The sequence below is a fragment of the Vicugna pacos genome, chromosome 1 (assembly GCF_048564905.1).
Source record: "Vicugna pacos chromosome 1, VicPac4, whole genome shotgun sequence".
NCBI lineage: Eukaryota > Metazoa > Chordata > Mammalia > Artiodactyla > Camelidae > Vicugna > Vicugna pacos.
Genome location: NC_132987.1, coordinates 117,313,427 through 117,325,527, shown reverse-complemented (window position 1 = coordinate 117,325,527; position 12,101 = coordinate 117,313,427). Strand labels below are relative to the sequence as shown.

At 35.6% G+C, this 12,101-nt stretch overlaps 1 protein-coding gene across 6 annotated transcripts in view; it reads right to left on the bottom strand.

Moving 5' to 3' along the window:
• Window positions 1-12,101, bottom strand: part of TTC3 (tetratricopeptide repeat domain 3) — a 104,834-nt gene that overhangs the window by 89,216 nt on the left and 3,517 nt on the right. For 2 of the 6 annotated variants that reach the window (XM_072969077.1, XM_072969072.1), the window contains exons 2-6: window positions 3,086-3,240; window positions 2,442-2,484; window positions 1,976-2,126; window positions 1,432-1,516; window positions 476-529 (exon numbers count right to left, since the gene is read on the bottom strand). The exons of 2 other annotated variants lie outside the window; for them this stretch is intronic. In XM_072969077.1, coding sequence (XP_072825178.1) covers window positions 476-529; window positions 1,432-1,516; window positions 1,976-2,126; window positions 2,442-2,484; window positions 3,086-3,229 — 477 coding nt within the window. In that variant the 5' untranslated portion in view covers window positions 3,230-3,240. Of the gene's footprint in view, window positions 1-475; window positions 530-1,431; window positions 1,517-1,975; window positions 2,127-2,441; window positions 2,485-3,085; window positions 3,241-5,887; window positions 9,177-12,101 lie in introns of those variants that run through there. 2 more of the 6 variants (XM_072969067.1, XM_072969086.1) reach the window with 2 other exon arrangements.

Sequence of the window (12,101 nt, the reverse complement as noted above, 5' to 3'; positions counted from 1 at the left end):
TTCATGAAGGGTCAAGAGCTCACAAAAATGTTATTCGTGCTTCTAGTGTCTGAAATGACTTCTGAAATTAAATAGTGAAGTTATCAATGCTGGTGTCAGGTATAAAGAAAACATACAGATGTTTATGTCACTAGTAGCATTAAAAATAGTTTACCATTGTATCTAGGGATATCTAGTAATTATACATCAAAAAATGCTCATACCAGGGATGTAATGATTTCACTTGGGAGAACATATGCCAGATAAATAATTTAAAAGAGAAAAAACAATCTGTAATTAAAGCTCCAAATTACACTACATATGGGGGGGGGGTGAAAATCATACAAACCCCCAAAATACAGAGATTGCTTAGGCAAAATACAGAAATCAGTACTACCAAATGCTGCACATAAAATGGTGACTCTGTGGACCCAGTACAAGGGGCACTGAAAATCTATTCAGAGTTGTTGTGCTGGATTTCCACATTAACACTTACATTTTCTATTTTATAACCAATTCTCAATAAGCCTCCAATAAAGAATGAATCATTCTGCAAAACAAACAAACAAAACACATTTTTTTCCTTATTCGGTCAATTATACTTTAATTTTCCAGTGGACAAAAAAAAAATCCTACATTTTAGTAATACCACTCTATGTACATAGTCATCCACTTCCCACAAGCACTTTCATGCCCAATTTACCTCTTAAGGACCCTAAAATAAGAAGCCAGAAATAGTCTTAAATAAGTTTCTAATAATAAAATGATTTAGTGTAACTTTTAGATGTATGGATTTTAAAGTTCATTACACCTAAATTTTTTTATAAAATTAAATTGGCTGATGTTAGTTACTACCAAGGATTATCTGCAGGAAATAACATCAGAATGCCCTTTCTAAATTTAAGTTTGCAATCAGAATTATCAAGAGAAACAGCTGGCTCCATAACCAACTGAAATAAAAAATATTTCACTAACTAACTGAAATAAGAAAAATTAAATGGCTTTCAACAAGGGGGAAAAAATCCTCAGTGCAGTACTAGGACACCTCCTTAAAAGTGACAAGATGAAGTTCATCCCAAAGAAAAAATATTTGCTGTGGTGGTGATGACAGTGGTGTGGATTTAAGTTACAAGACAGAAGCCATCACTCTCAGAACCTGTGACAAAGATTTCTGTGAACCAGGAGGACACTTTCATTCATGACAAATTCCAATTTCTCTCCTTTAATGACAAGGAGCAGGGTGGTCCTCAGGTCATGTCAGAACAATGAAAACAGCCATCTACCTGATCTCTCAAATACACAGCACAAATTCATGGATTACAGAGTAAGTTCAGGTTAACCAAAACTAAAAACCATGATCTGTTAACCACTATAAATTAGTAACACAGGTCTGATACCATATAAATATTTTATATACTTGAAATAGGGAAAAAAACACACTCTACCACTTACCACAACTTTCTTTGCCAAATCCACAATATCTTCCATCAATTCAAGATGTTGTAATTTCTTCAAACTTATCTCAGAAGCATGAGAACTGTTTAAAGACAAATTTATTTTTTAAGAGACTGGGTTCTCATATATAAAAATCCATTGAATTTTACAATTACATGTTACACTTCAATTTAAACTACTTGAAAAAGATTAAGTTCTCTGTTTCCTCACTGTAGGTAATAAGTTCATTAAGTAGACAAATACTATACCTTTTTCTTCCTTCTGTACCACAATGCTGGTAATTATAAACAAGCATATTAATTTTTCCTTATTCAGCTTCAAATCTACCATCTAATGCTCTTCAGTTTCATTAATTATGTTATCATGATTATTCATTCATACCCAAATCCCAAGTATTAACTTTTTCCACTCTATTAAACAAAAGTAGAGTTAATAGTATACACAGATGAGACATAAGCCTTCCACTGAACTTGGCATTCCTTAGTAGTGGGCAACATGCTTACTATGGTTCATACAAAATGGGTAACATGTAGCAACTTACTTGGCCTCCACACACGGGTGCAGCCTTGATATTACAGAACTGTGCTGACGTTGAAACAGAAGTGGCCAGAAGACATGTATTTTAATGGCATCACAGTAATCTTGTAGGACAGAAATAGGTTTACTACACCACATTGTGCAGATGTCAAATTCTTAATTAAAAAAAAAAATTTTAGATTAGTATTTTGTGCATCATTTTGGAATGAATCAACACTTACAGAAAAAGGCAAAAATGGATACGGAAAGGTAAGAAATGAATGGATGAAATACTTTATCCTATCAGATGTTAAGAATATTTAAGTGTTAGCTAAAACTCTATTTTAACAAAGAAAATATTTTTTAGTTTATAACGAAAAAGAATAGTAAAAATAACTTTTTAAAAGGTATATAAGCCTGTTATGCTGATGTGAATGGATGAACCTCCCTTGACGGTTGTTTCAACAAATTAAAAATACCAATGTACTCACCTAAGTTCTTCTCACTTTGGGTATAATCTTTATACTGTCTGCCCTAAAAAAAGAAAAATATTCTTTTGACTTGTATCTGGTAAAATGCAAAAGTACAGTTCTTGATTTGCAATGTAAAGATTATCAGTACTAAACTAAAAAAATTTCAGTTCATTTACTTATAAACTTTGAATACAACATCTTCAACCAACGAGCCTTTAGGCTTTTTCCAGTGTTTCTCCCAAATCTGTTTCTATGGCTCTCCCTGAGAGCCTTCTAATCTCCCATCAGAAAACAGCCTTTCACCATCACTGGCATGACACATTATCCTTGCTGAGGCACTTCTGAAATGACCTTTTCAAAACCAATCATGTAGAAGTCATGTAAAACCTGTAAAAACTCATGGAGCACAAAAACATCTTTACTCAGATAGCTCTAAATCACAAAACCTTTAAGTAAATCTTAAAAGTTCTCACAAGAAATGTGTAACTGTGTATGGTGATGGATGTTAACTAGACTTACTGTAGTAATTTCACAATATACATGTAAATTGAATCAGTTATACATCTGAAACTAATACAGTATCATGTCAATTATATCTCAATTACAAAAAAACCTTTAAGAAAACACAATGTTAAAAACAAAAAGTTAACAAATCTACTTACCACCCCATCACAGTAAAGCTGAGTCACACGAACATAATCACTGGACATATGTTCAGGAGCAAAGCCACCATCATCCACATAAGGGCAATCTTCTAAGAAGGCATAACCTGCTACAGTGAAATCTCTCAGGGCAAAATCGTCCATGGCGCACCATCCTAAGGACATAACACAACCCTAAATCAGTAACTGAATCATGTGAGATGACATGAGCAGTTTTCCTAGGTTCTATGGTGCATTATAAAAATACTTGGAACTTATGTCCCAAGGAGGTAACTCCAATAAGAACACAGTTCTGGAAGATTCTCATCTTCATTTGCTATTCTTTCACCTTGCCTCTCTTCAAATAGCAGTTTAATCTATTTCTTCTTTTCCTTAGGTTCAAAGAGTCACCACCCCTACTCTGAATTTAACTGTTTACATGTCTCCTTTTGAGGGAAGATAATTATAGGCAACTTATTCATCTCTGTATGTGCCTAGCACATGCTAAGCCCTCAAATAAGGGTTTGCTGAATGAACAAAAGACATCTTTCCACCGCTGCCCTTTTACCCCACCTGCTTTCACTGCATCCTGTGAAACACGCCATCTCATCATATACAACTGCCACGTTCTCAACCTGGCCAGAACTAAACCTTGACTCCACTGAGAAAATGATTTCCTACCAGCTGCTCATATTCTCCTATCCATCCTCAGTGTGTGTTTCTGAGCTGGGCAGAGGGGCAGAGCTGAAGTGGTACAGGGTGAGCATGTCACTCTCCTAACTCAAGCCGCATCCAGACCTTCCATCCTCCTGGTAACTGCTGCTCTTGACGCTCTCACATCTACTACCACACACGGGCGGTCAGCACTGCTTGACTGCATCGGTGGGCCAAAACCCTCACGTTACCAACAACCCCATTTTAAAAGTAATTATTACAGTAGGGGAAAGGGGGAATTAGGCCTGGAGTTTTGGGCTAAGCATTTTTTTCCTGAAGAAAGTTCAATAATAAAATATGTGTAGCTATCAGAGAATAGCCACAAAACCTAAATATCACTGAAAGCTGCAGCATCTGATTACTTCTAACTCTTGCCCAAGTAATAGCTTTCTTTTTGATCATCACCAGCACCATCACTAACATCATTTTTTTATACCTTTTCACTTCACCACTATTATCCCACTATTAGGATAAACCAAATTTCTTTTTTACAAGCAAGACCACCACAGTCCCTGCAGTACAAATCTGTTTCTTTAATTAACCCTTCTCATTATGTCCGATTTGCTGTATGCCAGCCTCACAGTATCAGAAGTGAAGAACAGTAACAACCTTCCTAGCAAACCGTTGACACTATTTGTCACATACTGTACCAGGCGTTTCACGTGCACCGCCTCATTAATCCTCACAGCAAGTCTTTGCAGGTCCAATTATCATCATCTCCACTGTGCAGATGGGAAACATTCATAGCAAAATTACATAATTCACTCAAGGTCACTAAGCTAAGAAGGATTCAAACCTAGGTCTCCTGATTTATAGTCCCTCCTCTCAAATACTGTATTTCACTATGTGCTTTCCTTTTTGCCATCTAGTTACCTCTGCTGTTGTCACGTTTAAGAACACTGGTGACTAGTTCAATGTTCGCCTCTCTCCTCCAAATTCTCTCATCATCCCAGCCACATCACGCACGTCCACGTGCACGACCCCTTCAAGACCCTCGCCTTGCAGTGCAACTGCCTCCTCAACTAAAATGAACTTCACAGCCCACCTACCTAGACTCTTCCTAAGGCCACACCTTGGATCACTGCCCAGATCTAAACCAGTTTTTAAGCCTTTAACCCTGATTAGCTGCCCTCTGACTACAGCCAAGAGTCATTATGCCTCACATCTCCCCTAACTCCTACCATAGACATTCTTCAACCTCGTTGAGAATTCTTCCTCTTTCTCCCATTCATATCCTCCATTACCGTTCCCGCTCAGCTTCCTAATATTGGGTTTCCACTTCTACCATTCAAGGAAAGCTGCTTCAAAAAAGTCATTAGTGACCTTTTACAGTAGACTGGGTATCTATAGTGTCTGGAACCTGACCTGTTCTGGCTGAACAATATTTTCAGAATTTAGATAATTTAACTCCAAAAGTAAACAATTGAGTGGAAAAAATTAAAAGACATTTTAGCACCCAAAGTATGGCACATAATATGGGACATATGCTATTCTGGGAAACATATACACTTTTAAACTCATTTGTCTTACAAATGTTTTTTGTATATAAATACAGAAAGAGCCAAGAACTGTCTGTCACAGCCCACACATCACCATCATGGTATCAGTTACAATACAGTCAACGTGCTCATACCTGGCAGACTGAGCCACCGTGACACCATGCTGGTCATTCACTGGTTGGCGTATCTCACCGATACCACGGAGGATACCAGCTGTGCCATAATTACGACACTGGTGTTATTTTTATTTTCTATTTTGTTTTAACCAGAGAGGCGATGTGGCATAGTGGTTAAGAGCGTGGACTCTGGAACCAGACTGCCTGGGCTTGAATCCTGGCTCTCCCATTTCCTGAGTGTGATCTTGGACAAGTTACTTAACCTCTCTGTGCCTTAGTTTCCTCACATATCAAATGAGAACAGCAATGCTACCTACCTGGTTAATCAGTTAACACGGTGCTTTTAATAGCACATGGCATCCAGGAAATGCTACAAATAGCAGCTAACATTAATATTAGAGGAGCACTTTTTTAATCCACTGTTTGGATGCTTCCACCTAAATGGTCTACCTTAATTGCTAAGTCCAAAGAGCACTTTTCAGCTTACAACTTACTTGACGCTGTTGACCACTTCCTCCTTCTCAGAACTCTTCATCTGGACTCCAAAGACCATCTTCTCCTGGTTCTCCTCCTATTCTTCTGGCTGCTCTTCCTCAGTCTCCATGGGCTCTTCTTCTCCATTCCCCGCCACCCAAGTGTCAACTCTCTTCTCTTCTCACGCTTACTCTCTCCTTGGGTGACCTTACCCACCACACCCACAGCTTACAACAGCACTTTCTGAACTTCCATTGTTTGCACAGCTTCACCACAATTTTTGCCATTTCCACAGATCACATGTATTTTATTTACTTAATATTTCTCTTTTATTGGGCTCACTTGGCCTAAGCGGTAAAAGCCATGGTATCATAGGTTTGAAGTACAACTTATGTTTTTCAGGTATGTTAAATTTCTAACTATTAAAAAACGTTTTAAGTGTTTATCTATGCACCACTTTAAATTATCTCATACTGCACTGCAGCAAACAACGGCTGAAATGTCCAAATGCTGAAGACTCTCAAATCTCTCCAGGCTGGGCTGCATCTCATGACTTCTAGACTCTCCCTGTCAACTGCCACTGGATCTTAACCAAGATGTCCCACAAGCCTCTCAGATTCAGTAAATTAAAAAACAAACTTATCTTTTTCCTCAAGAACAAATGAAACCAAGTTCTTTCCTCTTTCTGTATGTCACCAGTTAATTGCTCTACATGCCACTTGGTTATCCAAACCAGAAATCTGGAGGTCAATCTAGACTCCCCAGCCTCCTTTAAAATTCCTATCCAACTGACCACAAAGTCCTGTCACTTCGACTCTTCTAGGAAATCCAAAATTAGCACACATACACTTCTTCATGTCCAGTGCCACTGCCTTAGCTACAGTTTCAACTTCTCTCCCCTGAACTACTCTAACAGTTCCTAACTGGTGACTTGCCTTCAATCTTGGCATCCTCTAAAACTCTAATCGTAACTGTTGCTGCTTAGAATAATTCAATAGCTTCCCTTCATCTTTAGAATAAAGTCCAAACTCCCTAGATAGCATAGAAGGCCTTTTGTGGTCCTGTTCCTGCTTTTTTCTCTGGTCACTCCAAGACACACAATGTAGAAGCCAATCATACTCAACCATCTGTCATTCCTAAACAACCCTTATTCTGCAACCAGAATGCCTACCAGTCCAGGAAGCATTTCCTGAATGTCTCACTACCACCAAGTTTATTTTTTGCACCTCTTCTCTGTAAGCCCAGAGGACCCTGCTCATATATTTTGACAGCAGTTTTCATACTGTTTGGTCATTACAGGTTTATTTCTGTAGGTTGGACATGGGTCCAGAGGGTACACTGTGCCCTACTCACCTTGATTCCCTATCTCAGTGTTTCCCAAAATTTTAATTCACATTCCCCAAAATAGAAAATGCTGCCAAGTCCACTTGCCAACTGTACTGTTGCCTATTTAGTATTTTTATTTAGAATAACTCAACTTTTAACATAGACATGAATTTGTTTTAATAGAAAATTTGATATCACCAAGAAATCTTGTTTGATAGGACAGAATTTCTTTCCAGTACAAACTAAAATGAATATACTACAAAAATTAACTATTAATGTAAAGAACTTCTGAGCCCATCAGTTATGATGAACTAATGGGGCAATAAATCACTGCAAAGTAAAGTGGATGCTGGACTTTAAAAATTTTTGTATTTTGCTGAGCTCACAGAAATAGGAAACATTTAAAGCCACCCTTTCCCCCAAAAGCAACCACCTCTAGCTAGAAACTAAACCTGACCACCAAGAACAACAAGTTATAATGCCAAGAGCAGTAGTGGGATCAGGACACTGAGCCATGTGCCAGAAGCAAAGAGAGAACTGAAAAGTGGTCCCACATAAAGCTTCCAGCCAAAACTAATACAAACCTCATCAAAAGGAAGTATCCCCAGATCAGACTCTCAAGATTCCCACACAGAAAGAACAATCAAATAAGAGTTCCTAACTGAAAATCTCCAGGCACGGGAGGTGATAACCCACCATGAGGGAGGCACTAGGAAAAACATGCAATAAATCTAGACCTTTAAGGACATCACGGATTGTCAGATGCAGTCTACAGAATACCTACAGATTCAAAAAAATGAGCAAGCAACAACTTGAGACTATTCAAAATGGCTGGGTATAGCTAAAAAAGAACCAAGTGATATTTTTAGAATTTAAAAATATAAACATCAAAAGTAAAAGAAAATAAAATGAGTGGATTAAAGAGAAGACTAGGCACAAGTGAAGAGAAAATTAATGAACAAGATGTGCCTGATGAAATTACCCAACACTGGAAGTTCTGGTAGAGATACAAGAAAATGAAAACTATGAAAGATGAAAGTAAGTGATCTGGAAACAGTCAAATACACATATATCCAGTTAAATTCCCAGAAGGCAAAAATGGATAAAATCAGAAAGACAATATTTAAGAACACAGGGCTCAGAATCTTTGATACTTCATGAAAAACAAAATTCAGAATCAGGAAACATGTATATCCAATAGGATAAACAAAAAGTAATCACCATCTAGACTTAGAAGTGAAGATCTAACAAGACAGAAAATCCAAAGTACCCAAAAGAGAAGTTTTATTTTCTTCAAATTAGCATAAATAAAACTGGGAACAGACTGCATGTAGAATAATGCCTTCACCAAAGGAACAGAAAATAAACTACCAACCTAGAACTGTATACCCTTCAAAATTACCTCTCAAAAACTAGGGTAAAATAATAATTTTAGATTAAAAAAATGAGTTGACCACCAAGAGACTTGAACTAACTTCTGAAAATATCAATTAAAAAACATGAATTATCTGACTGGATTAAAAGAAAAATCCAGTAGTAGGTTTCCCATAAGAAACACCTAAAATGTAAGGAGGTTAAGAAAAGTGACAGTAAAATGGAAGGAAAAGTTGATTCCAGATAAATTACCACCAAAAGAAAGGTAGGACAGGCAAAACAGACCCAAAGACAAAAAAAATCAGTCATGCAGAGAATCACAGCATGACAGAAAAGGCTCGATCCACTAGGAAAATAATGTTTAGCTTGCATGTGTCTAATCAAATAGTCTCAAAATACATAAAAACAAAAACTGTTAGAACTACAGGAAGTCTGTTAGAAGGCAACAGTGGAAGACTGCAACACACCTCCCTCTTAATGAATGCTAGGTCAAACAAAATAAAGACAAGTCTGAACAACACAATTGCTAAGCCTGATCTAACAGATACACACATAACAACTAGAGAATATAGACTCTTCATAAGTATGTAGAATAGTATTATAATTCACTACGTACAAGGCCATAAAGCAATGGCAAATAAATGTTTTTAGAAAGACAAAATACACACTATACTCTCTGACAACACAATTAAGGAGTAACAAAAAGGAAAAATGCTAATGTAGATATATTTGGAAATTTTAAAACACATTTTAAAGAAAACTTGAAAACACATTTAAGTCAAAGAAAAAAATGGAAATTTAAAAACCACTTAAAAGTTAATGAAAACACCATAAATTAAACCGTGTTAAAATAAAACAAAAATGAACTTTGACAAAGTGTATAGATTTACATGCTTACAGTAGCAAAAAGGAATGGCTGAAAATTAACCATGCAAGGTAAATTAGAAAAATATAAGAAAAAACTCAAAGAAGATAAAGGAAGGAAATCATAAAAGAAAAAAAAGTGAACTAGAAAACAAAAATATAACAGAGGGAACTAATTAGGCCAAAAATTCATCCTTTGCTAAGACTGACAAAACAGACAAACTTTTGGCAAGATTAAGAAAAAAAAAACTTAAGTAATATTCAAAATGAGAAAAGGGAATGTAACCACAAATAAAGCAGATTAAAAAGAGAACTAAGACAATACCAACTTGATCCTAATAAACTTAAAACTTTTATTGAAAGGAAAAACTTCTAAAATCTTACCAAACTGACTAAAAGAAATTGAAAACTTGAAGTCCTATTACTATTCAAACGCTAATTACTACTAAATTATTAGCAATTTACAATCCTTTCACTCACAGAAAATTAGATCCAAACGCTCTCACAGGCAAATACCACCAAACTTAGGAAACAAATCACTCCAATCCAAACTGTCCCAGGGGACAGAAAAAGAGGAACTCTCTAACTGGTAAGTGTAACCTGGATACTAAAAGCAGACAAGGCAGTCAATAAAGGAAAATGACAGGTGATTTCATTCATAAACAGATACAAAATCCTAAATAAAATACAAGCAAAATAGTTCATAAAAAGACAATCCATTAAGGTCAATTTGGGTTTATCTTAGGAACAAGTATAAGAGAGAATTAAGAATTTGATATAAACTGGAACCCATTACATTTAACATATTAAAGGAAAAAAACCATAAGATATTCTGAACAGACTCAGAAAAGAATGTAACAAAATTGCAAACAAAGATATCCCTAACTTAATAAAGAAAACCTGCAGAAACTCCTAACAAACCTTATTTTTAACGGGGAATATTCCCTCCAAAACCAGAAACAAGACATGTATGGTCACTATAATCACTCCTAATGAATACCCATAATCACATTCATTGAGCATAGATCTAAAGTGTGCCAGCACAGTAGGACAAGAAAAAAATTTTTAAGGGAAAATAATGGGGAAAGGAAGAACCAAAAGTGTCACTATTTGCAAGTGATATAATTATCCACGTAGAAAACCCCAAAGAATTACAGAAAATATATTAGAATAAGAGTGTATCAAGTGGATGACTAAAGACCAATGTAAAAAATTCATTAAGCTTACATTAACTAACAATAAAGTCATAAAATAGAATCTAAAAAACATTATTTATATTAGCAACAGAACTACTAAAAATATTAGAATCAACATTTAAAAAGAGTTAGCTCTGTAAGGAAAAAATTACAAAACTGTATTAGAAGACATTAAAACCTATTTAAATGAAAATACATACCTCAAAATCTTAAAGATTTCAAGTGTCTCCCAAATTGATTCAATCATTCCAATTAATTCCCAAAGGGTTTTTCATGTCATATGACAAGCTGACTCTTAAAACAAGAACAGCTGAGACTCAAGTGCCCCCCAGATTTTGGGTAAAGCTATAGCATCAATAATCATGACAATGTGGTATCAACACAGAGACAGACAAGTGGACAAGTGGAACAGAATGGGGAGCCAGAAACAGACCCATGCATATAGAAACTAAAAATGTGAAAGAGATGGTTCAGAAGGTCACTGGTGAACAGAGGGCCTATTCAATTCACACTATGAGGTCAACTGTACCCACAGTGGGGGAAAATAAATGTGGATCATTACCTCACATCATACACAAAAATCAGTACAGATGCATTATGAACTTAAATGTGAAAGGCATCATTTTAAAACTTGTGAAAAGAAACACAGGAGAAAGTCTTTATAATCCCAGGGCAGGGAAAGTTTCCAATTAGATTACATTAATATTAATAGCTTCTGTTCACCAAAATACAACATAAAGAGTAAAAAGACTACAAACTGTAAGAAGATATTTACAATGCATATACTCAATAAAGGATGCGTGTTACCAGTTTATTAGTTTTAAAAGACAACCCAACAGAAAAATGGGTAAAAGATATGTTCAGGTATTTCAAAAAAGGTAAATAGATGGTTCAGAGACATATGAAAAGATGCTCAAACTCATTAACAACCAAAGAATGCAAATTAAAACTACAATGTACATCATATCATATCCATTTGATTGGTAAATATTAAAAAGTCTGATAGTAGCATGTGTTGGAGAGAATATAAATTAACTATAACTTGTATACACTGCTGATCAACATATATAAATTGACAAAACTACTCGCCAAAGTATAAGCTGATACAATCACTTTAGAAAACAATTTGGTATCATTTTGTAAAGTTGAACATTCATATCTCATAACCCAGCAATCCCACTTCTTAGCAAATAGCTTACCACACTGGCATTCCAATATTTTTTAGTCACAAACCACCAAAAATGCTTTTAAAGACTGCTACTCTTCACACTTTAACATGACATTTTAAAAAGTCAGCCCTAAGTTTAAATAATTGCAAAGGATGAATTTCTAGAGTATCACAGTGACATTTTAAAATAAAACTGACATATCACAGGTCTAAAATATGTCAATTATTATACAGTGTATCAAAAAATAACTAGTATTTACACTGATAATTAAACATAAAAAGCTACATTTCATTGGAAATGAAGCT